Consider the following 25,411-nt stretch of genomic DNA (forward strand, 5'->3'; position numbering starts at 1 on the left):
AGTAGGGGGGGAACTGGACTGTTGTTTTGCTTTGATTTTTAAAAGCTCAGAACACTAGCACCCGTTGCTCTTTCAGCCCCCCTGGTGGCTCAGGGTGTTCTGGGAAGGAAGGGGAAAGATGCAGTAATTCCGAGTTGAGAGGACTGCAGTGTTTGCTACCTGCAAAATCCCCCAAATTCAAACACGTGTGCCCCAAACCCAGGCAAAGTGCAAGGAGCTTCTCCCATCCCAACGTCCCATTTTCCCAAAGCGCCTGGTGTCATTATGGAGCTGTAGGTGGTGACAGCATCACAGTAGGCTAGAGGGGCACGTGGAACACCTGTGATATGTCACTAAGACACCGAACAAAGCTCTGCTGGACACTCATAATGGCGTCGTCATTAGCATGATGCTCTGAGCAGGAACTTGGAGAAGCAAATGGCTGAGGGGATGTTCCAAGAAGAGCATATGCCTTGTTGACCCCACTTCCACGACTTTTAGGATATGGTTTTAAGGAGGTAGAGGGATGAGACAGGGGGAGGGAAACAGAAAACGTTTAAGTTTATATACACAGTGACATCCCTAAATCGAGAAGCCCATCATGAAGCTGGGACATCCAACGCTGGGTTTTTACAGCTGACTTGAGTGCTGGGTTATACATCCTTCTTCTTACTTTCCAAAAGAGGTGTTCTCGGGCTCCACACAGAGCCTTTTCCGTGTTGATTCTCATAAACCCATACTGGTTCAGTGTAGGAGACATAGCCTGACCCTTTCACCTGAGTGTTTGGGACCGGGTCTTTCTTCTTTGCTTTGTTTTCTCTTCTTTTCCTTCCTTCCTTCCTTCCTTCCTTCCTTCCTTCCTTCCTTCCTTCCTCCCTTTCTTCCTTCCTTTCTTAAAAGAGACTACCCCGTGGGAACCAGAGACATCACCGAGTTCTCCCATATGATCCTGCTGATGATCATGGAGTTGAGTTTCTTTACTCCCACTTACAGAGTTCATCGCCCAGAGCACAGCAGCAACCCAAAAGAGGAGACAGAGCACGCATCCTTCCACCGCCAGTCTCATGATCATTTTTATTACTTGGTAACTGGGGTTCTAGCTTATTCCCAGGGCCTTGGTCTTTCTCTCGACTGCTGCCACTCCACAGCTTCCTGTCTCTGCCTGATGGCCTGTGTCACCCTTCAGATCCGTGCCAGGATCAGGTCCCATATCCCAGCTCATCCCTGGGATGAGGCGCTGACCTCTAGCCAGGTTCTAGACTCTTGCTTGAGCTCCCCACTGTGAGAGGCCCCAACCATTTCATTCCTGAGAGTTGGTACGATCTGAGCACATCTGCTTTTCTTGGCTTTGCTCGCATTCAGCCCTGCCCCTATTTTCTATTAGCTGTCAGCTTTCAGCAAAACATCTGGAAAAGGTCAGCTGCTGGGTAGGATAAAGCAAATCCATTGAGAGACGTTAGCAGACATCTGTCTGTCAGAAGCCTGCTCGAGCCACACAAGGAACCCTTGTCAGTGCCCAAGTTCCTGGCAGCTATGGTATCGAGCGTTCTATCCAGTGTTAACCCTCCCTTCCTTCTCTGTTTCATGTCATTGAATGTCCCATGGTTCCCACTCCTTGGAGGAAGGGGAATGGGATGAGTGGGTGTTGAGACCCGAGGCCAGCTGTGAAGTGGGACACAGACAGCGTGTCTGGTCAGGACAGAAAGCCACCCTGGCCTCTCTGTGGACTGGGTTAGAAAGGGGAGGAAAATGAAAGGTTGAGTTCATGGCTTGAGTGGTCGGGCAGAGGGTCATGGCAGTGTTAAATGTGGGGGAAGCAGACTTATGACACAGAGGTAAAGGCTCTGGGTTAGCCATGAGAATGCAAGTCAGTCAAACTGTATGCTCAGGACTAAGTGTGTGAGGACCAGCAGCTCCTGTAGGACGGGTACAATGGCTTCTACCTATTATTACCGTGAATATTATTACCATGAATCTTATGTAAACTGCCTGGCACTGTGTAGGCACTGGATAAATGGAGCTTATTATTAGATGACAGGAGGAATTCTGGTAAGCGCTCCTCACCCCTTGCATACAATTGCAGCACAAGGATCAGGCACCCGGTTAAGCACGATCAGTTAACGGCAGCTTTCTGGAGTATCCATCCAGTCTCCTGCACTTTCATCCCTTCTTCTTCTGGTCCAGGGGAGCACCGTTTTTTTTTCTTTTCATTTTTATTATTTTATGGGCATGAGTGTTTTGCCTGCATGTGTGTCTGTGTATCACATTCCTGCCTGGAGCCGGAGGATGTGGGGACCTCTATGGCAAGTGAACTCGGATCCTTCGCCACAGTACTCTTAACCACTGAGCCACTCTCCAGTCCCTACGTTTTTAAAAGAACACCTGAACAAGATTTTTTAAAAAAAATCTGTCCCATGTCCATATTTAGTTTATTGCTGAAACATTGACAACATGTAGATGGGCAGCTAATGACTTGCGGCTGAGTGCTTAATTGGCATGGCATTGGAAAATGCTCAGGAAAGCACATCGCCAGTGTGCCTATCATTTACGTCCTAGTACAAACTCAATCTCTTCACATACACTGTTTAATATGCACCCTGATTTTGCTGTGACATCATTATAATTGCCAATTTTTTTTGGGGGGGGGCAACATTAGAAAAGGCTCAGAGGCAGAAAATGCTTTCAGTCAGAGACACGGGACAGTGAATGAAGGCTTGGGGACTCAAACATGGGACTTCGGGACTCCCTGGCTCATTGTTCTATACTGCCTGGAAAGGAATCCCCTACATGGGAATTCGTGGGTCCTATACTTGCTTGGTAATGTTCTATATGAATTGCATCTATCTGTTAAGCCATCATGTATCTACCAATCCAAACACCCAGTTGTACAACCAACCTATATGTTCTGGGAGGATAGGGTATAACCAGCTAGGACAAGCAGTGAATGAGATGGACCAGTCTCTTCCTATGGGGGTTATGCTGTGATACTTGGGACAAACAATCCGTTTACCAAAGACTTTTCTCAGCTGAAGGAGACAGCCATGCCCTCAGGAGTGAAATCACCCCCTTCATTGTGTTGTGGCTGGGTAGACTGAACCCTGTCTCGCTTAGCCACCTTAGACGCTGTCAGTTGACATCCATGCCAGGGCAGTAGAAAGGACATCAGACTAAAGGTGTTGGGTAGCAAAAGGGTTAGTCACAGCGTCGTTCCTAACTAGCTATGTGACGTTGGACAAGTCGCTTTCTTCTCTGGGTGACTGGATGTCTAACAGTTGCAAGCATTTGTACAAGCATTTACGGTTGATAAACCTTGCGTCTCCCCTTCTACTGATCCTGGATCAGACTGGTACTGCTTTGTTGTCTTGGCTGAGGAATCCACACTTGCAATGTAGAGCCAGGCCTTGCGTTTCTTCTTCTCCTTGGGGTGCTTTGCCCCTCATGAAGTTCCCGAACCCCAGTGTGTTCCACATTCGACTCTCAGCTTTGCGTGCCTTTCCCTCTCTCTGACTACGTCTGTGGATTGCATATCTCTCTAAAACTGGTGGAAATGGAGACCGGGCCTTGAGGGAGGAGGGACGGTAATCACTCCAAAAACCAGTGAGGGATGATCTCAGGAAAAGGTTGAAACCCAGTGTTATTTAGCTTCTCAGAATCCGTACTCGTAGGCGTGCTGATAGGCTGGCAAGATGGCCTTCCTGGTATATGTCATCCTACAGTCAAAATCAAGGAAAAGCCACCACTGCCTGGTATGCACAGTGGCCTCTGTAAGTAGGATTAGTAGCGGTACCGGCCTTGTAGCATCACTGGGAAGGCCAAGTGATGCAATGGCTACCAAGGGCTTCTAGACACCAGGCCCTGCACCTGGTGGGAACTCTTAAAGCAGGAGTGGCCGTGAAGTATAGCATCTTAAGAGAGTATTGCCAGCTCAGTGCTGTTGACCTACCTCATCGAAGTTGGCTCTTATTACAGTGTCCAGTATTCTCTGACAGTGCGTTCTGTACATCATAATAAAGGTAGACACCTGCAGGGGGAGTGGAAGATCAACGACAAAAGGAAGATGTCAGTATACAGTGTGGCTGCCCCGGGGACCATTCATCTATTCCACTGGAGGGATGGACTCTACCCACTTATCCATGCATCCTGAAAGACCTGAAGGGGAATTGTAACCCTTGAGTGATATGCCATGACCTTTGGCTCCCTGCTCTGTGCTCACGTGACACCCAAGCGCCACCCTGCAGTACAAAAACACTGGTTTTACTCTGCTCCTATCTTGTATCTCGAGACCCTTGGGTTTTGGAAAAATCAAAAATAACATGGTCTGTACACTCAGAGTGCCTAGCATATGGTACAGTAGGGCTGAGGGGACTAAATTCGCCTGCTGGCTAAGACACTGAAAAGAAAAAAATGGAAGCCAGTCTATCGTTTGTAAAAGGTTTCTGCAGAAATCACCATAGACGTTTGGGTGTCCATGAATTCTCGTAAATCTATGAGAAAGAGAGAAAGACGGAGGGAGGGAGAGAGATGGAGACACAAACAAAGACGGAGGGAGAGAGGGAGAGACAGAGAGACAGAAGGAGAGACAGAGACAGAGAGACAGAGACAAGGAGACAGAGAGAGAGAGAGAGAGAGAGAGAGAGAGAGAGAGAGAGGAGAGAGAGAGGGCAGAGGCAAGGCACATCATCCCGCTTCCGATGAGGTTACCTTCTCCTCAGGAAGACTGGCTGGCAGATTTAGGTCTTTGACGTTCGGAAAGTCTGGCAGCAATGTCCCAAGCTTGGACCGGGGAGAATACGCCACTGTCTGCTTGGTCACTTCTCTCTTGCCCGTCTCGCTCACCCAGGCAGCCCCTTTCTTTGAGTACATCACATCATAGTACTGGGAGCTTTCCTTCACCGCTATACCATAGTAATGATACCTGCACAACCGAGAAAAGACACAGACAGGGGCCCGCACGGATCGCCGTTAGATGGAGGGTTCTCGGCTTGGAGAACGTCGCCCCAAACCAAGCATGACTGGACACATCCAAGCCTGGGGCTAAAAGAGTTAACTCTTCTATATGGCTTGACGTCTCTGAAATCTACAATTAAGCCAGCCATCAATCAGGCAGGCAAAAATAACTAAAATTGCCTCCTACAGAAAATGTTAAGTCAAATACTTTGCAAAGCAAAAGGGGGATGGGAAACGTTCCATTTATACCCGATCTCGAACGTCTACCAAGTACCTTCCCCAAGCTACCTGACATTCGAGTGTCCGTCCCGTGGGGACCCAGACAGCAGCAGACCGTGTTCAGACATCAACAATAAAACAATAAAACTGGCCGTGGTTTTCTTCTTTAGTGAAAGCTAGCCTCGAAGAGCTGCGGTTTTAACTTTATTATTATAAATTTGGAGACTAGGTTTGACTGTGTAACCCTGACTGGCCTGGATGTTGCTATTCGAACCATGCTGGCCTCAAACTCCAGATCCCCACTTCAGGGAGCCTGCTTCCCAAGTGCTAAGATCCCTAAACCCAGCAGAAGCTTTAGTTTTAAAAAGATTCATCCAGTGCTTCCCTTGACCCTGGATGCCAAAGACCAGAACTTTTTACTAAGCCACAGTGGGCATAATAGTCACAGACGGACTTGGGGCTGCACCTGAAGAGGGACAGAAAGAAGCTGTGTCTGTTGGAGGTAGATAGTGGGGTGTTTTGTTCTTAGTTACTTTCTACTGAGCACTTAGGCTCTGAGCACTTCGCAAAATACTTTATTCACATTAATTTGAAGATGAGCTTATGAGATTAAGGATTTCTGTGGTCATCCTAAAGATAAGAAAATGGAAAAGGGGAGGAAAAATCAACCAATTTGCTCAAGAGCATAGAGTAATTTCTGGCAGGACCAGTCTGTCTGTCTACACGGCCACTGTGCAGCACTAACGGTAAACAGGCTACCGTGTGCTTCAGAATTACTTTTGGAGTTTATTAGACATGCAGATTCCTAGGCCCCTTCCCAGAACCCACTGATTCAGAACATCTGAGAACGAGGCCCGTGAGTGAGCCTTGAACAGCATAGGCCACAGTGACAGGAGGCTCACCAGCTTGGGGTCCGTAGATGGCATGAAGGACTTGACACACAGTGTCTTCTCTCACAAAATCCCCATGAGGCTAGGAATAGCTCACACTCCGCGTTTTACAAACAAGGGGACTAAGTTCTAGAGAATTTAAGTGATGCTCCCTAGACCGCCCAGGGAGGAGGAAGCAGAGGCAGGGACCTGAACTTCTAACGAGCTCTCCCCTCTAAGTAGGCCAGTGATTTCCCAGCTTTATTAACAATAAGAACCACCCGCAGGTGCGCACGGCAGCATCCTGACCCCCAGGATTCCGATTTGGTGCATCTAGGGTGGGGGTCTCACAGTGGGGGTGGTAATGCTGTGGTCATCATGGGCCTCGTCTCCAGAAAACATGGGACAGCATAGCTACTACGGTTCTCTATCCGCCACCTATATGGCAGTGGGTGCAGGGAAGCCTTTTGGGTTTTGGCGAAGGTGTTGACTGGGAGGGAGAGGTGGGTGCGTGTAACCGTCCCTTTCACAGCCCCCTTCCTGCTGGTACCATTCTGTGAGATCTCTGCCCAGTGGGCAGCTTGTCTCCATCTGCATGTCTCCGGGGATGAAGAACTCAGGGCCTCCGAAGGCAGCCCAGTTCATTTTCAGCCGACGACGTGGTTACCAGAAAGTTCTTTCTACTTCCCAACTGTCGAGTAACTGCCTTTTCATCTGGGGGCAGCCTGTGGGGGGAGGGGCTGGTTCCAGGGACTCCAGAGGTCCCTTGTGGCAGAGAGACAGTTAGCTGTAGTTTTACCTCTTTACCTTTAAAATGTTCCTCATAACTTAGGGTCAAGACAGTCACGTCTTAATATGACATTATGAGATATTTATTTCCTGATTAGTCTATGTGGGGGGGGCAGGGGGGCTGACACCTGCAGTTACAGAAAGCTACTGTCCTGGTCTGGTCCAATCTTGGGTTTGCTAGTTAGGCTCTGGAGGGAGAGGTAGAGCTCCTCGCTAGACCAGGCCTGTGTTTTGTCTATCGGAGTGGATTTGCTGGGGTTTTGAGAGGCTGGGCTGCAGGATGGAGGCTCAGTTTGCAGCCTGAAATGTCCCATTGCCTTTAGATTGGCTGAACACATGGATCCTGGTGGAGATGGGAGAATATGGCTCTGAGTGTGCAGGGCTTTAAAAATGGATGCTGCCCTGTTTGCTACCGTGTAGGTGAAAGGAGAAGAGGCCAAACAGAAAGCCGGGCTCCCTCAGAGGACCATTCTCCAAGAGCATGCTCGTTCCACCCACATTTACCAGCTCTTTCTAGCATTCCTTTTCTCCTTAGAAATCAGACATTGCGTATTGGAGCCAGTGGTTTTCCCAAAGACCACAGGCTAGACAAACGTTTCCACACGTTTCCCTACTCAGCCCCTCCCCCCACCTTGACAAGGCCTTGCCGTGTAACTCGGGTGGGTGGGCTTTACACACGTGGCCTCACACCCCTGCCTCACACTCCAAAAATCACGGAAAGACTGGAAGATGCCACCTTGCATGGCTCAAATCTGGTTCGATCAAGATTTTGAATTATCAACTTTTGATCACCAGCAAACATTTTTTTTTTTTTAAAAAAAGGATCTGATTTTTGCACTCTGTCCTTAGTGCATGAAGTTGCAACCTTGCTTTTAAACAAAACGCTAGGATTTTTCTTTGTAAATAAAGTTAAGGAGTTTGTTCTTCAGTGTAGTCTCCCTGGGAAATAAATCATTGAGAAATTATCTCAAGATGTCCTTGGTTTAAAAGTTTTCTGGACAGTCCTTTGGAATTTCTCTCAAAAGCTTCTGATTCACACACACACACACACACACACACACACACACACACACACAGAGAGAGAGAGAGAGAGAGAGATAGAGAGAGAGAGAGATACACACACAGACACACAGAGATACATATACACACAGACACATACACAGAGACATAGACACCTATACACACATATATATAGACACAAGTACACATACACATAGACACACATAAACACATACAGACACACACACATGGACACAGACATACACAGATACACACACACACACACACACACACACACACACACACACACACTTAGTCTTATTTTCAGACTTTATCATAACAGGGTTTTCCCAACTTTGATCATCTATCTGTTTTCTCCCCCTTCCCTTCCCCAACAAAACACCCAGGTTGTACTGTTCAGTGGCCAGCGTGTGTCCTGGTGAGAAGCCCTGTCTCTTGGGGTAATAGTGTGTGCTTCCAAGCCCCCATACACAACCCTGCCCCTAAGCCCCTCTGCCCAGACATGACTTCTGCGTCCATATGGAGATGTGATGTTCCTTCTTTTTGAAGAGGTTTCCGAGTTTGCTGGCTCATTCTGCTGCCCTGCTCAAAGGTCTAGAATGCTGCCTAAGAAGAAGGCACCCTCTAGTGGAGTCAAGGTGCACATTAGCATAATAAAGGTTCTTAGAAGTCTCCCAAGAAAGGGAGCTGTTGAACTGGGGATGGCCGAACTTGTGTGGCCATCTCCCTCTTCCAAGTGAAACTTCCCGACCCCTGAAACTTTCCAAACTATTCTGAGAGGCCACTCCTGTGTATCTTTGATGGAGTAGTAGGAATGTCTGAGCCCTCCTTTCGGATACACACTTGGGAGACTGGAGTCCTCACGGGCTTCACATGTGAAACATACTTCTTTTTGTGTGTGTCTTACATATCAGAATGTTCCTGGCAAGCCAGAAGAGATAGTTCGGGACTCTGATTTCACGGGAGCGGTCCCAGCAAGAGGACTGTGGTGAGCTCGTGTTTACAGAGAAGGACCCCTGTCTCGGCCAGGGTTGGTGGGCTGGAAGAAACCATTAAGGCAGGGGGAGGAATCACCTGCCCCTCCCCCATGTTGTTGGAGCTGGTTTGTGCCTGTGACCCACTGTATACTCTCAGGGCAGAGGTTACTTCATTGAACACTCCAAGCAACCTGGATATGGTCTGAGGGATCACAGGACTCCTTGGAAAGATGCAAAGATTGCTCTACAAAGGGCAACTGAGGACAAGATGGCACAGAGTCAGATGGCATCGAGCGGCTGGGCCAAAGGTCCCAGGCTTTTGAATGGCCAGGCGCTCTCGCGCGCTCTCTCTCTCTCTCTCTCTCTCTCTCTCTCTCTCTCTCTCTCTCTCTCTCTCTCTGAAGGGTGTGGAGAGAAAGACTGGCTGTCATAAATCCCCTCCACGGCCCCGTCTCTAGGCACAGACCTCCACACAGGCCTGCAGACCATGGTCCCGAGGAGCATCCTGGGATCTGGTCTCGAGATCCAGAGACGGATGCTGTGGAGGCAGCATGGCTTTTTGGTGCTTACTTTGACTGTCCTCTGGTCCCGAGTCTTCTGGTGGTGAGCTGAGGAAACTGCTGTCTTATGATCTGTAAGGGCGACACAAGAGCTGGTTACCCATCAGGAACATCGGGGATGGGACTGAGAAGGGAAGCAAACGGGTGCGGGTGCAGTGGCTGCCTACAGAGTCTTTGGGAACGCGCTGGGGAAGATGCCTGGCGTTGGGGTGGGGGAGGGGCAGGTGGCGAGCACATTCACAGTTGTGGGGGCCTCAGATCCTGGGGGGCTCAGTGTGAATCTCACCGGATTACCATGCTTTGCTTATTCCCTCTTATTCACAGCACAGGGAAGCCCAGGATGCTCTAAAATATATCACTCCTCCTTGAGACTGCCATCATACTTGGAGCCAAACCCACCTTCTGCCCTGTAACTAGGCCTTGTGTACCACCCTGCTTTTGCCCCTATGACCTGGCCTCCTTCTGCCTCACATCCCCCTACGAGAATGCAAGTTCAACTATATTTTACAGGCTTGTTTCCATCTTTGAAGATGACATTTGGGGCTTCTGAGCAAAATGCCCCTGCTCAGGGGCCTCCTGGGACCAACCAGGGTCCAGTAGCACCAAGTTGTCTCTTGCTGTCTCCTGGTTCTACTTGTAAGGCTTCTATCTGAGGGCATCCAGGGCTTGTCCTCACTGAGTACTAATTGGGTCTCTTGCTACTTGAATGTAGGGTGTGTGAGACCAAAGGCCTTGCTTGCTCAAGGCTGGGATGTGGAAAGGCTTTGTCTTGCTGTGGACTGAAAAGATAGGGTCCTGGTCCCTGTCCAGAGGAGAGCATCGTAACTGCTGTGGCCTGGGACAACCATACTCCTGAAAGAATTCTGGGGAGGAGGCCATCTGCCAAAGTAGGAACACAATGACAGGCCTCCGTTATTGGTGTTTACTGAGATGGTGTTTTCGGAGAGGTGACATAATGGAAAGTTTGCGTGGTGGCACTGGGGGGACTAGGAGACCTGGGTTATGTCTATGCTTGGCCACTTGTGAGGTGGATGCATTTATATTCACAAAGTGCATCCCTATCTACAAAATGGGAATGAAGGGCTAGAGAGACGGCTCAGCTGTTAAGAGTACGCACTGCTTTTGCAGAAGGACCTGAGTTTGATTCCCATGTCTGGCAGTCCACAGCTCTAAGGAACCCGACGCCCCCTTCTGGCCTCTACAAGCAAATGCACTCACATGCACATACCCACCTACAGATGCCCAAATGCACACTCATCCTTAAAAAAAATTAAAATAGAAATTATAATAACCACTACCTTAAAGAATCCTTGTGAAATGTGTGTGGAGGGTGGGGTGGGTGAATAGATGTAGAGCCCAGTGCTTAGTAAGCACTCAATATGTGAGTTTCAGAACCTCTGGGTGGTTCTGGTTCGTTTCATTCCTCAGAAGCTTTCGATTTGAAGCTTACTTGGAATTTCCCAGGCTCGCTTCCCTCCTGGCTAAGTGCTCAGCAGACAGTCATGGTCAGGGAGATGAGGCTGCACAGTGTCCTGCCTGAAGAGACTGCTATGCCTGTATCCCCACTGGTCAGGTGCGAGCCCCCGAGCTTTCTTTAGAGATAAGGTTCTTTTCATTACGTTGGCGACGGTTTTCACCCACACTGGTGCTTTGACTGACTTAACTCATCCGTGCAATAAATAGGCACCAGAAGTTGTTTGGACTTGACATGCTCAATCTTCTGTGCTTTGGTTTCCTTCTGTGATGTCTGGGGACTCAGGGAGTCATGTAGTCTATCCTTAATCAGGGGGAGAGCTGATGGTGCCATCAACTAAACTAGGGTCAGTTCAGCGGGACGGAAAGGAGCGAACAGATAACACGATACTGAGATCTTCGAGTGGGCAGTGTGAAGATCGCCAACCTTGGCACATTAGGGAGCTGGGTAACTTCAAGGTGGAGAATAGGCAGCCTTGCCTCGTCCCAGGGTGGGGGAGAGAAGAGAGAGTATACAGGACGCTCAGAGAATCTACAAGAATATCGGACGATCACTCTGGGAGGGAGATGAGATAAAATTAGCTTTATTTCATGGGCTTGTTGGGGTGGCTTACTTGGAAAGCTCAGATCCAACATGCATGTAAAACGCTGTGCACTCAAGTACCTATAGTCCCCGTGTTAGGGACATAGGGTTAGAAGGACTTGGGGTGCATGCTAGCCCACCAACCTAGCCTAGTTGAAGAGTCCTTGATCCCAGAGGAAGACCCTATATCTCAAAAGCTAAGGGGAGAGTGGTAGAGAAGATACTTGGCATGCATCGCTGTCTTACACACACACACACACACACACACACACACACACACACACACGCATGCGCATGTGCCAACACTCGGAACTGTGATAATTAAAAACAACTGAACTGTATAAGCTGCCGCTTCTGTAGTCACTCCTGTGTCCCCTGGAATGGCCATGTCCTTTGTAAAGTGCAGTATCAGAGCCTGGGTTGGCGACGCTGCTCCTGAGACCCCTTGCCCTGTTGTGCAGTCCGAGCCTATGCTAGAGTTTAATGGCCTTACCGGCTCACATTTATGTCGGCCTGTGACCTGGTCCTGCCAGAGGCTCGTCACATGAGCATCCACAGAGCAAGGGAAGTAAGGGTGGTTAAGTCCTGGATGGTAGAGAGAGACCAGGGCCGCAGAGGAGGGACAAGAGAAACGTAAATATGGAGTCAAGAGTTTGTGCTGGTTGGGAGGAGGTCATATCTGGGTTCTGAGTTTCCTAATCGTGCAAGCAGACAAGATAACAATGGTGACACAGAGGTCCCAACCCCATTAGGACATACTAATTCCTCGGGGAAAACAGAGCCACTCTTGCGTTCAGCCCTGGGAAATTTCTCCTGCGTAAATGGGTACGGCAGCGAGCCCGCTAATATTAGCAGATAGTACGAAGATGAGAAGCGCTTGGTGCTGCCGAAAGCTATCGTAAAAGGCCAGTGAGATGGTTCGGTGAGTAGATAAACAGGCTTGCTGTCAGTCTCCAGGACCCACACTGTGGAAGGAGTTAACCAACTTTTGCAAGTTGACCTCTGACCCCCACATGTGCTACAGCATGTACACGTGCACACATGTTCACACGTGTCCATGCCCATGTGCACATATGTTAAACAAATGCGTTAAATTTTTAAGTCTGTAGTGTGAATAGAATCCCCAGACTCCCAGGGATTCTGTTAGGACAACTGTTCCTCTGAAGAAGCTTTTCAATATATGTCAGGAGCAACTACATACTTTAAATATTCTCATCTATTAATGCTAAGAAAATGTCCTAGGTAAGAACACAGAAGATGTGGGGCTTCTCGTAAGAGAGGCGTTAGAAATACCACGAGTGTCCCATGGCAGGGAACTGGTTAATACATATTTTATGTACATTCAATAGCACTCACGTAGCCATAAAGAATGGTCACAAAACCTCTTAGTATGACATGGCATCGAAACTGCTTGTGAGGAAACGCCAGGTAGAATCACATGGTAAACTATGGCTCTAATTTTTGCTTGAAAAGATGCAAGAATAAACAGGGCTCTGCGATCCCTGCTGTCCTACACTTTATGCAAAGAAAGAAAAGTTTCTTACTAGTAGTAGTCCTTCCTGATTGACAAAAAGTGTTGAGGAAAATCTCACAAGATTCATCCAAGATAGACCAGGATGTTGTAGCGCAGCACGGTCTCTCTCTCTCTCTCTCTCTCTCTCTCTCTCTCTCTCTCTCTCTCTAGTAGACCAATCATCTCCAGTATAAAGCAACCGGGCTGGTTTGTTCCGGTTGCTAGGGCCTCATTATCACTTGACTTGGGAGGCTGGCTGGGTTCTGAGGCACCGCTCTGTTTATGCTGATGGTATCCCAAACGACATGCACAGAGCAAACAGGCAAGCCCTTGGCTTGGGGAGACAGGCCACAGGCCACTGGGGCATAGTGACGGGCTTCCCGGAGTCATTTGTTCTACCTCCATGAGTCAACATGAGCTACCATCCAAGCCCTTGTCACTCTTTGTCCGGTCATGACACAGGCCTGGGAACTCACTGACCAGTGTGACCTATGGTCCCCTCCATCGCCCATGGTTTTACTTGCTTGCTCGGAATAACTTGTCTATCGGGCTGGTGCCTTTATCATCTTTTTGTGCCTAGTGTCACCTTCCGATGATTTTCCTAGGAGAGCAGGAGAGTCTTTCCTGTCACCCTTGCCCCCTACCCCCAGTGATTCTGCCACTCGTGCTTCTCCCCTGGGAGCCAGCTACTTCTCTATGTCCCCTCCATCTCTGCTCCAGCCATGTCATCTCCTAACAGGATGCCCTCCCTCCCAGCTTGTCTCCTCAGCAGGAGCCATCTAAGAGGCACGTGCCATCATTCGTGTTGTTGGTGGAAATTCCAGGTTCTTTCTTTCTGCTGAAAAGAGTTCAGACTCCTGGTCCACTGCCCAGCCTCTCTCAGATGTCCCCCAAGCTACAGGTTCATGCTGATCCTACCAGATCCTGCCACCATGATGTTCTTTCCTTTGTTTAGACCGTCAAGCTCCACGACCATGATGTCACCCATCCCTGGGGCTCCTCTCTTGTTCTCTGCGTCGGTCAACCTGGTACAATTATTTGAATCTGGAATACCCCCCACAGCTCTGTGTTTTAAATGCTGGGTTCCAGCTTATGGTACAATTTTAAAGGCTCTAGAAGTTTTAGTAGGTAGGACCTGTCTGGCCCAAGCAGGCCGTGAGCTGTGAGCCCTTCAAAGCTATGCTCCCTGGTACCAGTCCGCCTCAGTCTGCTTCATGGTCTGCGTAGTGAGAACAGCGCCAGTCCAAGCTGCACCTGCACGCACTGTGGGGTCGTGGAGCTGGCCTGGAGTGAGAGTGAGGTCAAGTCATGTCCTAACCCGGAAAAGATCAAAAGGATCATCTTGAGACTGTCAGGAGTAGGACTCCTCCTCCCTACCCTGGGCCTGCGTGCCCTGGCGGTCAGGTTACAGGTTAAATGTCCTCTCTCTCTCTAAGGTCATGTTGAGCAAGCCCCTGTAATTCCTCCTCATGCAAATGAGGAATTCCTAGCACCTTAGCCCTGGCCAATGACGATAGTCACCTGAAAGCTTCTACTCACTCCCTAAAGGATCAAATAGCTTTGTTACCCCCAGTTAAATGCGTTGCTAAATGAAGCCTGCCCTCAAGAAGTCTGTTTGTCTATATGCTCACTTGTTCCCTGAGGTCTCCATTATCCAACCCCTCCAGTCCCCACCAGCCCCTCACCCAGCTGTTTCTACCTCCCCTTCCCTCTCAGGCCACCAGTCTGATCATGACGTTAAGGGAGAGGGAGCAGACATTCCTGTCGCCATGCCTTCCCGCTAGGGTGAACTGAAACCTCTCTAAACCGTGAGCCAATGCTTCCTCCCTCCGTGCCCATTCCTTCCAACCCTTCCCATGCCCCTCCCCCGAGCCTCGGGTTGATAGTCTCTTTTTCTTTATCATTATATAATACAGCCATACAGACACACAGACAGACAGAGGTATAAACATATGCATTAATATATAAATGTATGCAGAATCCATTTTTGGTTTTTTGTCTCTGTATGTATTTGATTTGAGGGCTGACCACTTAGTACTGGATAACCGATCAAGGAACTCATGCCTGGGAAAGGCTAATTTCCCTCTCTTGGAAGTCACTAGTGTTTGAGGTCCTTTGCAGGACTGGGACACCATGAGATTTTCCTCCTCCTGAGTTAGCACCTTTATTGATAGTGTCCTGGCAGCTGATTCAGGAGAGACAGCCTCACAGCCGACTTCCGGCTATTCTGCCTCTTAAAACCTTTCTACCCCACTCGTTTCATCTTATAGTCACTTCTCTCATTTCTGTGGCCAAAATACATGACAAGAAACATTGTAAGTCGGGCGGGGTTTATCTGGTTTATAGTTTGAGGGCATGCTGTACGTCACGGCAAGAAAGGTATGACGGAAGCAGGAAGCAGCTGGTCTATGGCTCTGGTGGTCGGGAAGAGAGTGAACAGGAAGTGGAGTCGGACAATAAAACCTCAAGAAATTCCGTTAGTGACCCGCTTCCTTAGTGACCCGCTTCCTCCAGTGAGGCTCCATCTCCCAAAGGTTCCGCGGCTCCTCCAATCAGAACTAACACTGAGGCCTGAGTGGTCAGGCAAGGCTACGGCAAGGTACATTTCACAATCAGAGCAACATCTTTCCTCTGTTAAGTTATTCCAGCCACAGTGAAAGAGAAGCCAATCATTTTCTCACGAGGTGTAGGCTGCCCTCCCTGCTCCCCTATGGAACTGAGTGGTTAAACAGCAGGGCTTGGTGTCACCCTACTCAGGCCGCCATCTTGGATCAGGTACTGTGACAGTCACTTCGCATACACCATCTCTGCTAATCAGCGTGGCACCGGCAGTGAGTGCCACTGCTGCTCACCCTTTACGGACGGACAAACTGAAACTCAGGGCCACCCTCACCAAACCATCAGCTCCCAAGGTGCAGGCCTGAGACATGCACACTCGGGACACAATGCCCTTACAATGTCACTCCTTGTCCTTAGTGGACTTTACCCAGGCCCCCAGGCCTTCCTTCAATGCCAACTGTTGCCTCTTTCTGTTGCCTCCTCTTCTTCCTACATCAGTTGTTTTTGAGGAATGAATAATTTCTTGTTCCCATTGACTTTCGAATAAAGATTTCTTTCCTGCTCGTCTCACACTGATGCTCTTGGAGAAGCTCTTGGCCTCTGCTGGGGACAGGGTCAATATTTCCCTGCGCTAGGAGGTTACAGAAAGTGAGAAAGAGCCAAGGGGATGATGATGCCAGTAGATGGCCCAGTAACTCAGAATCCATCTACATCCAAAAAAGTGGATATCTGACAAGTAAATGCTTCTGCTTAATACAAATACAGGCGTCATTAACACGATTAACAGAAGTCATTTCTGGTGGAGATGTAGTTTAGTCATGGAGCACTTGCCTCATGTACTAATAGCCCTGGGTTCAATCCCCAGCAACACATACACACACACACATACACACACACACACACACACACACACACACACACACACAAACACATGAATGCACACACACATACTCACACACATACATACACACATACATACTAACACATGCACACACACATACACACATACATGCACACACATATGCTAACACATGCACACACACATACACACATACATGCACACACATATACTAACACATGCACACACACATACATATACACTCATACCACATAAATACACACACACTCACACATACTTACACACTCACACACACATACACTTACACATACCACATAAATACACATACACTCACACATACTTACACACACACACACACACATACACTTACACATACCACATAAATACACAAATACATCAAGTTTGGATACTTGAAGTTCCCAAGAGGGTCTGCAGAAGGAACAAGCCAGACCCTTGCCTGTGTTGGGACCCACTGACGCCCTCCAGGACTGCCTACCTTAGCAGAGGCTCTTTCTGCTAATTCAAGCTGAATTTCTTTAAATTTCCTCATGTGAACGCCATTTCCGTCTACTCTGGATTGCTCAAAGTGCCATTCTCTGAAGGCCTCTCAGGCTGCCACCTGTCTGCCCTCTTCCTGTGACCTCCTCTACCTTACACTTGCTGTGCCCTCGCCCCTCGATGCACACATTGCCCCTCTGAGTTCTTCCCAGCTCTCTGATGGGGGCAGAGTCTTCCCCTCCAAGCCCTGAGTGCATCTGTCTCCTATAGTATGGCAACACTCTGGCCTTCCCTCAACTTCAAACACGTTCTGATTCTACCTGCATCTGCCCATCTGTAGGGCCACACCCTCTCGTTGCCCTGCTTCCAGTCTCACTCCATCATGACTACTCATGGTGCCCTGAACAAAGCCCAGCCTTCTCAGACTCCATCAGATGGGTCTCTCCTTCACTCCAGCTCACCTCTCCTGACCCTGTGCTCTGGCCATTTGGAACATTCCAGGTTTCACAGAGCCACCGCTCTCTTGCTCTGGGTTTTTTTCCATAGCCGTTCTCACGGTCTGGCATCTTGCTCCATGCCCTTTGTCTGATTGATATTCATGCACTCTTCAAGTCTCGGCTTTGACCTTATTTCCTTTCAGAAATCCTCCCTGAGTCACTTGAATGGTAGGCACAATTGTGTGATTGCTTTTAAACTGACCAAGAGAAATGTATGTATTGGTGGCATGGGATATGGTTGCCACGGTTTGAATAAGACACCCCCCCCATTTGAAAGCTTACTCACCAGGAAGTACTATTTGAAAGGATTGGAAGGATGAGGAGGTGTGGCCTTGATGGAGAAAGGCTGTCATTGGGGGTGGGCTTTGAGGTTTCCAAAGCTAAGACGGGGCCGGTCTCTCTCCTCCTCCCCAGCCCTTTCTTCAGGTGGATCAGGATGTAGCTCTCAGCTACTTCTCCAACACCTGCCTGCCACGCCTACCACCATGCTCCCAACTGTGATGATAATGGGCTAATCTGAAACAGTAAACCTCCAATTAAATGCTTTCATTTTTAAAAATTGCTTTGTTTGTGGTGTCTCTTCACAGCAATAGAACACTGACTAAGATGATGGCGTTCTGAAATACTTAAGTATCATGAAACGGACAGAATAGGCAAATCAGGGTAAGCATTGCCACACACACTTGTGCAGCATGAGGACACTGTCATGGCAACTTTCAGGAACGTAATGCATCATTTCCCTTTGTCTCCATGCTGTATAAAAGACATCATGGATATACTCTGAGTAAGACTTTGCATCTGTTGACTAGTATCTTTCCCAAATCCTGATTGTTTATTCAGTGTTCGGAACAAAACCCAGGGCTCATACACTCTAGGCAAGCACTCCGTTTTTGAGCCTCATCTCCAGCATTCCATGGGATCTTTGTAGGCAAATGGCCAAGTCAGTTCTATCAATGCCTGCCTTAGATCCCGTAGACTCTATGGGAACAGAATCTTCAGCCTCATTTCCTTTGACTCCTCCTCCTGGTCAGCAGTGTGTGGCCTCCATAACCATAATAGGTTGGATAGTGGAACATGGCTGAGACTGTCTCAAAGACTTTCATTGAGTTCTTGCTTACAGCCTGGACGTTGTGTGAGGGCCTGATGAGAGTGATGCTGGGCAAAATAGAAACGAACATCTCAGCGTGAAATAGAGATGACCCACACTCTCTTAAACCGGAGACTTGCCACGTTAGAGGTCACAAGCGCAGGGTGAGGGGATGGGAAGTGTGGAGGTCGGGGCCGGGGTGGGGGGAGTCTCTTTTGTTTATCATTTGAGGACTGCGACAATACAGATCTGTGTGGTGACTGAAAAAAAGTGAGGGGATGAACTCCTGGGATTTTTTTCCAGGGCCCAGGGTTCCAAAGGCCCAGTTCAAGGAGATTGGCAGGCAGCAGCGGTGGCGGGGGGGACTGGGGGGGGTAATGATGCATAAAGCAGGGGAGCAAGAGATATAGGAGGAGATGGTGGGAGATGAAGCTATAGATAGGAGAGACCACAGGAGTGCTGTAGGCTCTTGTAAGCACTCTACCTTCACAGGGCAAGGTGGGAAAGTTTTAGAGGGACCAGAAGGAAAGGGGTAGGGATCAGCTCCCATTGAAAGACCGGTCTGGCTGCTGAGTGGAGGCTACAGTAGGGGCTGGGGCAGCAGCAGGGATGCAGTCAGTAGGCTGCGGCAGCCAGCCAGGCGATGATGCAGACTCAGAAACCAGAAGAATAAGTGGATGCGTCCTCTTTCCTTAGCCATTAAAGATGTTCCCGCTGTGTCAGGGGAAGGGTAGCAGAGATCTCTTTGTGCACAATGATGTTTATGCTTACTGTTGGGTTTCATTATGTTTGCCTTGTACCAGTTTCTCAAATGCTAAGCTGCTTAATCAAGAATGAGAAATAGGCCAGTGTTCACAAGAGACAATAAAAATGTTCTCTCTCTCTCTCTCTCTCTCTCTCTCTCTCTCTCTCTCTCTCTCTCTCTCTCTGTGTGTGTTTGTGTGGTGTGTGCGTATGAGTATGGTATGTGTAGTGTATGTGTGTTATGGTGTGTGGTGTGTCTGTATGTATAGTGTGTGTAGTGTATCTATATGTGTAGTGTGTGTGTGTAGTGTATGGTGTATATGTGTATGTGTGTGGTGTGTGTATGTAGTGTGGTGTGTGAGAGGGGGTTATGTGTGTATGGTGTGGTGTGTGGTGTGGCATGTGTGTGTATGGGTGTGTATGCATGTGCATGTGGTGTGTGTGTACCCATGCACATGGATGTACATGGAGACCAAAGAAGAACATCACGTCCTGTCCTCTCACGGTCTGCCTTATTACTGTGAGGAAGCGTCTCTATTTGAATCCAGAGCTAGGCTGGTGACCTTCAACCCACCCTCCAGTCCCTGCCTCACCCTCGTCCCCTGCACTGAGGTTATAAACCTGTGTACAGCCATACCACGTAGTTTAGAAAAGGACTGGGGATTTGAACTCATGCCCTTGTGCTCACACAGCAAGTGCCTCTACCACTGAGCCTTTCCCCAGTCCCTCAAGATGCTAAAGATACTATCTCAGAAGTGGAGCACCGCATGCAGCGCCTTTTAAAATGCGCTAAGATGAAAGACGGAAAACGGATTTTGCTCCTTCTGGCACAAGAGTATCATCGGTTAAAGGATGGTGTCTGTCTCCCAGACTGGAGCTTAGCTGAGGCTAAGGCAGAGTGGGGGACGGAGCCATATTAGGTGCTTGGACTGTGGACTTCTCAGACTTCCTCAGCAGGACGCAGGGCAAGGGTGCAGGAGGAGAGAAAGACACGAGCTTCCACAGGTCTGGGCCTGGAGGGAAGGCCCGGAACCTCACTCAGTGTCCCCACGGGGCCTCTTCCTCTAGCACCACCCATTGCCGACCAAATCACCTCTCAATGTTTCTATCCTTTTCTGGGTTTCCAGAGGATCCTCATTCAGCCCAGTGGTCAAGCTTGTGTGTGCAGCACACCACTTTCCCAAGCGACGTATTTCTGTGACGATTTCTGAAAACTCTTGTACTTCTTATTTAGTAGCTCACTGTTCACTCCCCGAGCTCAAACAAACACAGCACAACAAATAACAACAATGAAAGTCTTTTTCAGGAAATCAGAGGGGGGCGTTTGTCCGGACTCGGGTGTGGGGGATGGGAGACGGCAGGCTCTAATGCATCCCATCTTGCCCGGCTCTGGTGGAGTTCAAGACTTTCCCCACTTTAAGCAAAGAAAGGCTGCTGCAGATGGTGCCTCCTCCCCGCCCTCGGCCACAACAAAATCCTATGGGAAGGAGGTTTGGCTGTTGTTGTTGTTTTTTTTCTTTTTCTTTCCTTTCCTTTTTCGTTTTTCTTCTTTTTCTTTCTTTAAGTGTTTCTTATGGGCTGGAAATTACAAATGAGTCGTCTCTCCTTTCAGCAAATCATCAACTGGTCCCTGAGTCTGAAAGCCCGGCACAATTTCGTTGGGACTCTCCAACAACGCAGGGTCGGTTCAGCCCCGCGAGGCTGTTCAGCTTTTAATTTCTGGAGCAAGACTCAGCAAACAGTAAAACACTTTTGTGAGGCTGTGAGGGCTGGGCCTCGCTGTTTGATAAATGAGCAGACGGGCAGGCAGCCCCCTCTTTCTGTATTTGTATGGATTCAATGAAGCCTGCTTAAAGAAGACCACATGCTGTTCTAGCTACTGATCTAACATTCCGCAACATCCCAGCCTTCCAAATTCCCTTTAATTACTCGTGAATCCCACCCTCCTCTCTTTCAGCTAGGCCAGACAGAGCTGGGGGCTTGGGGGGGACGGGGGTGGGGGGTGGGAAGGGAGACCATCCGGGAGAACCGAGCCCTGTGGAGCTGCCGGAGTGCTCCTCGGTGGTAGTAAGTGGCTAACGTGCGGGGTTCAGCACGCGGAACGCCCGTGCATGATTTTGGGGGTGAAGTTTTTTTACGAGATGTAAGTTGTAGTTATGTGCTCCTGAAATGGCCCTGTCACAGTAAGGTGGGGAAAGAGGACACGGAGGAACGGATACACCCGTCACCATACATTCCCTGACACACGCTCCTCTTGGTATTTATTGAAAGTCACCCTAAAACATCTCACAGCTGAGACCTGGGATCCAGCCAGTGACCCAGCCAGGTGTCCATCAATGGTATCCTCGGCTGTGTGGCATTGTGCAGAGCCTCAGGAGCCATGGCCCAGAGCCCTCAGGCCCTCTCCTCTACAGACAGGCTTCACTCTGGGCCCTCACCCTACGGCCTTCATCGCTTTGGTCTCCAAACTTAGCCTCCCAGGCTTTTGATGGTTTCTGCAGATTCGACCCGCCCTCAGTTGGCAAAAAATTGCCATGAAAACGTAATATAAAAGAAATTCCAAGGTGACAGCAGATATAAACTCTCTCACACGGGAGACAAGAGGCTCCTGGGTCCGTGAGGAGTCAAGTATGCTGAAAGACGTTCTGAAGGAAAATTGTAGGTCCTGACTGCAGGGGTCACTTGGGCTGTGCAAAGAGAAAGGTCTGTCAAACAGAAATTGAAATTTAATACCATAGTACATTGTATCTTATAAGCAGTCACTATGGAAATTTTGTGGCTTCCTATTGAAAATACACTTCAGAAATTAGGGATTTTGTTGTTGTTGTTTTGTTTGTTTGTTTGTTTGTTTCTTTTTTTTCAGAGCTGGGGACCGAACCCAGGGCCTTACGCTTGCTAGGCAAGCGCTCTACCATTGAGCTAAATCCCCAACCCCTGTTTTGTTTGTTTGTTTTGTTTGTTTTTAAACAAGAGAAAATGATGATTCAAGACAGAAGGTGGCTAAGGATCTGACTGTCACCAATTTAAATCTAGATATACAGTGAGGTCATATTTTTTTTTTTGACAATAAACCTAGACTCCTTTTAGAGTTGAATTCTAGCGGTAGGTAGGAATAAAGCTTTGAAACATCCAGCCTCTGTTTCTTCTTGAAGCACTGGGTAGAACAATTTTGCCACGGTGCATAAAGGTGCACACATGCACACACGTGTATTAAGTGTTACATACTCATATTTCCTGACTGTCATCCATTCACACGTGGGCTTTGAAGGTCTACTTCTGTAGAAAATTTCTCCAAGGGAATTCATGTGGACCGCGCTGGGTCAGAAGTAGAATTTCAAATCATGTTCGTGGCCGGATGAAGGATGGTTTCTGAGAGAAACCCCAAGCATGGGAAGGCAACGGTGAACCGTGGGGTAGGTGACGTGGGTGAGAATGGCAGGAAGTCCAAACATCCGTATGTGACCCCGAGACTGTCCTCACATTGATCGGATGATGTGTCACGTGTGCGTGAGACTGTGACAGTTCTGGCAGACGGATTTAGTTACAGTGGGATGGGTTACGTAAGATTCAGGTTAAGTCAAAATATGGAATGGGTGCGCAGACGACAATGAGGAACGTGCGGGCGGTGATGGCTGACTGTGACGTGGGACATTTTTAGAACAATAGTTTTCAAAATTGCTCAGCAGAAAGAGCATCTAGAAGGGCTGGAACATTCATCTATTAGGGATGATATGTTAAAAAAAAAAACACGAGACACTGGACGTGCTGCTATAATAAAATGAAATCACGGTTGTAGCTTCCAGGCGTTGCGCGTCCATTTGCTGGCTTCTGGGCTCAGTGGTATTCACGCAGTCCCTCCATAAGTGCTTCCGAGGTTCTATTTTACAGACAAGGAAAGTGGGCCCAGAGCTGTTGAACTGTCTGGCCTCTTGCGGCTGGTTAATGTTGGGGTTGAGATTCAGACCCGGTCCGACCTGGGAAGTTTTGCATGGTGCTATGCTAAGAAAACCGGATTAACAAAAGAAAAGTATTGATGTGCCATCACTTGGTGCCACATTCAAAAGGCTGAGGGAAACACGCCAGCACTTAAAGTAGAAAGACATACAGACTATCAGTATAATTAATTTTCGATAATTAAATATTTTAATAATAGGTAATGTCTTAACAACTAATCGATGGAAAGATACCATTGCAGAAGACCCCTTGATGTGACTTTAGAACACTCTTATTTCCTGTCCTGTCCTGGGCATGCGAGTGACCCCTCCTCCCAGGTCACTGCAGGAAGGAGGTGAGCAGAATGCAGGGACTGCCAGATGAGCGGTCCCCGAGGGGTTCCAGGAATGCACAGCTGTTAACCACAGATCCCCAAGCACATGACTGTCCTCACTGCCGAGCATGGCCAGCTCGGAAGGAAGGAGCAGACATTCAAGGAGGAGCCAACCTACCAGCGACCTCTCGTCCTCACTGAAAGGGTGAGGTATAGATAGTCATTTGGATGCAGTACTCTGTGGCCCGCCTTCCCTTTCCCTGCTTTCTGTGCATCTGACTGGTGTCTCTGTTCTGTCCATCTCAGCTGGCTTGCACAGGACAACCCTGCCTGCCACCCTGTCACCCTCTGAGCTTCCCCAACTGGAAAACGATGGACGCATACCAACAGATTCCTAAAGTCCCTCAGAAATGAAACTCAATGTGCAGAGAAAGTTGTTAGGGGTACTGGATTCTATTCTCTTCTAGGTTTGTGCTTACAGAGAAATCGGAGTCCCCTGCAAGCCTGGAAGCGGAGTTTGTGATGCTAAGCGGCCTAGTCATACACTTGAATAGCATTGTCAGAGCTCTGTAACGCTTTTCCATGTCTACCTTTTCCTGGGAATCCCACAATTTGTGGACTGTAACGTGGTCAGCCTTACAGTCTATGAGCCACCTGTGCTCATGTTAACTGGCTCGTCACCTGCGACTTGACAGACGGCCCCTGACATGATGACTCGACTTCCAGTGTTTCGACTTTGAGGTGCTGCAGAAGGGACTCACACTTGGGAGATGCCAGGATGATGCTCTTCCCGGGTCGGAGGAAGACAACGCGGGGTGGTGTTTTCCTGTGACGCTGAACAGTGAGCAGGGAGCGGCAGCTAGAGTCCGCCAAGGCAAATAACTAGAATTTGACAGGACACAGTGCTGCCAGCAGTTGGGATTGAGGACTTCGGTAGATCACATGAGGCGATAGACAGTTTCTTACAGAGGAGGCTGTGTTGGGTGACTTTGCCCAACTATAGGCTGAATAAGCGTCCTGGGCGGGTTTAAGGTAGGCAAGGTTAAGCTGTGCTGGGCGGTGGGTTCAATACCCAATACGTCTCTAGCACTGTCACAGCCTACAGTGTGGCAAGGTCCTGGTTCTGTCATAACTGACACTTGAGGATCTGAGTTATCCTTGTAGAGATAAAGATTGAAGTTCCTGCTCTTCTCTTTTTCTAACCAATAATTTCAGGTAAAAGTGAAAGCTTGGTTCTAATTCACCTACTGCATAACACTTTGTTCAAGAGAATGGTTTAGCAATATACTAAATTATATATCTGCCTATGTAGGCAGGGAAATTAATGATGGTGGAGCAATGATACAAGAGCAGGGCAGGGGAAGGAGGAAGGAGGGTAAACGTACACTGTAAATTGCCAGCATTCGTGAAAATCTACTTTTAAAAAAAATAGCCAAATAAGGAGGTAAAATAGAGCCATATAAGGTGTCCAATTAAAATAAAGGGGGGGGTGCTGGGAGATCGCTCGGTAAACTGTCTGCTGCACAAGCACGAGGAACTGAGTTCAAATCCCCGGTAGCCATGTCAAAACCCAATATGGCTAAGAACAGCTGCGGCCCAGCGCTAGGGAAGAGAAAGCTCGCTGAAGCTCGCTGGGCAGCCAGTGTAGCCAAGCGGCACACTCCAGGCTCTGTGAGACAATCTGTGTCAAAAGGTAAAGTGGAGAGCGGCAGAGGAAGATGTGGTCTCCACACACACCACACCTACGTGTGTATGCATCCAAACGTGGCCGCATAACGTACACGCGCTCACAAGGCACTGCTCAAGAGGCTGAGGTAGGAGGATTGCAGTAAGTTCAAGGCCCGTCTGGTCTGTACAGGGAATCTGAGACCAAACTGGGCTAAGTGGTTTAGCTATTATCTTTAAATCATAATTAATCGGGACTGGGGACATGGCCCGTGATTACAGTGCTTGTTGTGCAAGCATGAGGAC

The 25,411-nt window shown here is 48.7% G+C and overlaps 1 protein-coding gene across 2 annotated transcripts in view; it reads right to left on the reverse strand.

The window, feature by feature from the left end:
* Rfx4 (regulatory factor X4) overlaps positions 1-25,411 on the reverse strand; it is a 156,859-nt gene that overhangs the window by 63,036 nt on the left and 68,412 nt on the right. Inside the window, exons 5-7 of one of the 2 annotated variants that reach the window (XM_032910419.1) lie at positions 9,371-9,432; positions 4,681-4,894; positions 3,923-4,000 (exon numbers count right to left, since the gene is read on the reverse strand). In XM_032910419.1, coding sequence (XP_032766310.1) covers positions 3,923-4,000; positions 4,681-4,894; positions 9,371-9,432 — 354 coding nt within the window. Of the gene's footprint in view, positions 1-3,922; positions 4,001-4,680; positions 4,895-6,564; positions 6,810-9,370; positions 9,433-25,411 lie in introns of those variants that run through there. The other variant, XM_032910429.1, reaches the window with a different exon arrangement.

Source organism: Rattus rattus, chromosome 1, assembly GCF_011064425.1.
Source record: "Rattus rattus isolate New Zealand chromosome 1, Rrattus_CSIRO_v1, whole genome shotgun sequence".
Taxonomy (NCBI): Eukaryota; Metazoa; Chordata; class Mammalia; order Rodentia; family Muridae; genus Rattus; species Rattus rattus.